Here is a 3101-nt window from a genome sequence, read left to right on the forward strand (position 1 = left end):
CAGAGGTCGGAGCGGACGGTGCACGTGTCTCCCTGGGCCCTGCCAGGACGCCCTCACCCGGGCTGCAGACGGGCGCCGGGAGGAGGCGCCGCAGCTGCCTGGTGCCCTGCTCGGCCTGGCCACCCCGCCCGCACTATCACCTGGAGGTCGGCGCCTCTGGGGCGGACCCTTTCACCTCCTGGGCTCCAGCCCTGCAGCGTCCTTTCCGTTTACTGTAGGAACTTCCAGGGCCGCGGCTCCTGCCCCAGGGCAGTGCTCGCACTCCAAAGGTGGCCTCAGGGTAGCCATAGATGAGGGGATCACTGCAGCCTGCCCCCTACTCCTGGGCTTCACGCCACCTACCTCCCGGGGTCGGAATGGCTGCACAAGTGGAGCTGGGGGGGCACCCGCTGGCAGTTGTGCTGGAGCCGGCAAAGGGGTGAGGGAGCGACAAAGCAGCTGTCTGGGACTGGGCAGGGGTCCCAGCGCACCTCACCATTAGCCCTTTTACCCCCAGGATGCCAAACCTGGTGGCTGTCTGACGGCTCGGCCACCGCCTGTGGGTGTGGGGAACGGGCCAGGGCGTGCACCAGGCAGGGCCCACTTTCCCGGGCTGGGAGCTGGCGCCAGGGTGGCGGAGCTCTGTGGGGTCCCTGTGCAGCGGGGAGGGCGAGGGGGACGGAGGCAGTATCAACGGAGAGGTCAAAAGTTAAGTGGCCGCCTGACCCTACGGGCAGGTGGGGCATGGGAGGACCAGGCACTGAGCTCCCAGGCGAGGATGGGATGCCCGTGGGGTCCACAGCTAAGCAAGGACACGCCAGGGAGGCCGGCTCGGTGGCCGGCAGCAGGCGAGACGCGGCCTTGGGTCAGAACCACAGTGAAGTTCTGACGCCACGGGCTTGTGGTCTGAGTGGGCAGGCAGTGTGCCTGGGGCTGGAGGAAGTGGGCAATGAGATAATGCCTTTGCGGGCGCCATGGGCAGGGGCCAGCTGGGCCAGTGTCCCCGGGGCAGCACAGGTGCACACTGGGGCGTGCCCTCTCCCCCACAGAGCGCCTTGTGGAACCCTGGCTCCTGGCCTGACCGGCTGCAGCGGGAGGGCCCTCCCAGCCCAGGGCCACCTGCTGTCCCTGCACCCAGCAGCACTGGCTGGAGCTCTTTCTCCTTTAAAGTTGGGGTCCAGTCCCTGAGCCTTCCTGGAGCCAGGGGCCAGGGGTGGGCTGCAGGCGAGGACAGCATCCCGCCTGCCCTGGCGTCTGTGGGGAAACCCAGGCAGTGAGCAGGCCTCCTGGTCTCCACTGCACATGTGCACATGAAGGCCCTGCCAGCCTGGGGCTGGCGGGACCCTGCGCCCCTCAAGACACTCCTCTTTATTTTAGCACCCCTCACCTGAGGAGGAACCCAGAGCGGCGGTGGGGCACCTGAGCCCAGGAAGGCGAGCAGGCGGCCGGGACCGCGTGTGCCTGGCGGAGTGGCAGGCGCAGCCCAGGACTCGGCTCCCACCTCCTGCTGTAGGTGCGGCCTATTCCCTCCGCCCCACCCTGGGCTCCGCAGCACAGCAGGGCTGCCCACTCAGTGCTGCCCCCTGCCTCAGGCCCATGGGGCGTGGGCCGGGCCACTCACTGCCCACTGAGGAGTGCCCACTCCATCGGGCACTCTGCTCATCCCTACAGGTTCTGGGGGCAACAGGGGAGGCCAAGGCTGCCCGTCACATCCGCCTGCCCTCCCGTGCTGCCGTGTCAGGCAGACGAAGTGCCTGTCCCTGGTCACTGCTCGGGTCAGAACCTCGGCTGCCGAGGCCTGGCTGTCAGGGGCGGGATGCAGGTGGCACTGCGGGCACTTGCGAGGCCTTTGGAGGGCACCAGGTGGGCCCTGCGGGGGTCAGTGCACGAGCTGGCCCTCCCTGGCCTGCGGTTGCTTGCCTCCTCGGCCCACAGAGGGTGCGTGTAAGCTGAGTTGTTGGGGGCTTGGGGCCAGCGGGGACATTTTGGCCACTGGCTGCTGCAGGTGGCCATTCTGTTGTTCTGGCTGGGCTCCATCTGGGGACAGTGGGTGCATCCCAAGGCTGCCCCGGGGCCTGGCCATTCCACGTCTGCCCCTCCCTCCACAGCCCGGGACCAAGGCTGGTGTTCAGTCGAGTGAATGGCCGGCGGCCCCATGCCACGTCCCCATCCCTCGAGGGGACCCAAGAGACCTACACGCTCGCTCACGAGGAGAATGTCCGCTTTGTGTCCGAAGGTAGCGAGGGGCCCGAGGGTGTGGGCCCACCCATGCCATCCAGGACAGCCCCAGCCTCTCCTTCCGCAGCCCCCGATGGCTGGGCCTGTCCTGGCTCTCTACCTGCCTGTCCTGTGACTATCTGGCAGGGTGGCCACCAGGCCAGGGGTGGAAGGCACAGGTGCCAGGGGCCTGGCCCAGCTGACTGTCCCCTCCTCCCACAGCCTGGCAGCAGGTGGAGCAGCAGCTGGACGGCGGCCAGGCCAAGGAGAGTGGGCCAAGGCCCGTGCAGTACGAAGAGAGGACGCCAAACCCCCGGCTGCAGAGTGAGCTGCACCATGTCCCCGCAGGAACCTCCCCAGCCCCTCTCTTCCCCTGGGGAGGACCCCTCTGACCCTGACCAGGGCGGTTCCAGGTTCCAGCCCAGAGGGCTGGGAGGGGACTTTCTTGCTACACTGAGTCCAGTGGGCTGTGTGGCCAGCTCCAGGGGGGAAGTGCTGGGCACAGGGTGGCCTCAGCTGGCTTTCACTGTGCCGGCAGGCTTCGTGCCCATCGACCTGGACGAGTGGTGGGCGCAGCAGTTCCTGGCCCGGATCACCAGCTGCTCCTAACAGCTGTTGGGAAGAAGGACCGCCGCCTCGGCAGACCCTCTGCCAGAAGAGGACCACAGTGCCCTGGCCGGCCCGGCCACACCTGAAGTGCCAGCACCCCCGGCTGGGCATCGCGTGCCGCCGGGGGCCAAACCTGTGTGACCTCAGTCCCATCCACCGTTTCCAGGGACCAGGCCCTGGGGCTGGCAGGGAGGCGCTCCAGGCTAATAAAGTCAAGAAACTGCCTTTTCCAGTGGCTGCTGGGGGCTGGGGTGACAGGCAGGCAGGAGGGAGGGCTAGCTGGCCTGCGGCGGTGC

At 68.0% G+C, this 3101-nt stretch overlaps 1 protein-coding gene across 1 annotated transcript in view; it reads left to right on the forward strand.

Moving 5' to 3' along the window:
• The window catches only part of MCRIP2 (MAPK regulated corepressor interacting protein 2), a gene marked incomplete in the record, with an annotated part of 9852 nt that extends 6822 nt beyond the window's left edge, over positions 1 to 3030 (forward strand). The window contains 3 exon segments of the mRNA XM_014587009.1: positions 2088 to 2215; positions 2419 to 2520; positions 2735 to 3030. Coding sequence (XP_014442495.1) covers positions 2088 to 2215; positions 2419 to 2520; positions 2735 to 2805 — 301 coding nt within the window.
• Positions 3031 to 3101: the final 71 nt, after the last annotated feature.

This window comes from Tupaia chinensis, unplaced genomic scaffold, assembly GCF_000334495.1.
Source record: "Tupaia chinensis unplaced genomic scaffold, TupChi_1.0 Scaffold000178_1, whole genome shotgun sequence".
Classification (NCBI taxonomy): domain Eukaryota; kingdom Metazoa; phylum Chordata; class Mammalia; order Scandentia; family Tupaiidae; genus Tupaia; species Tupaia belangeri.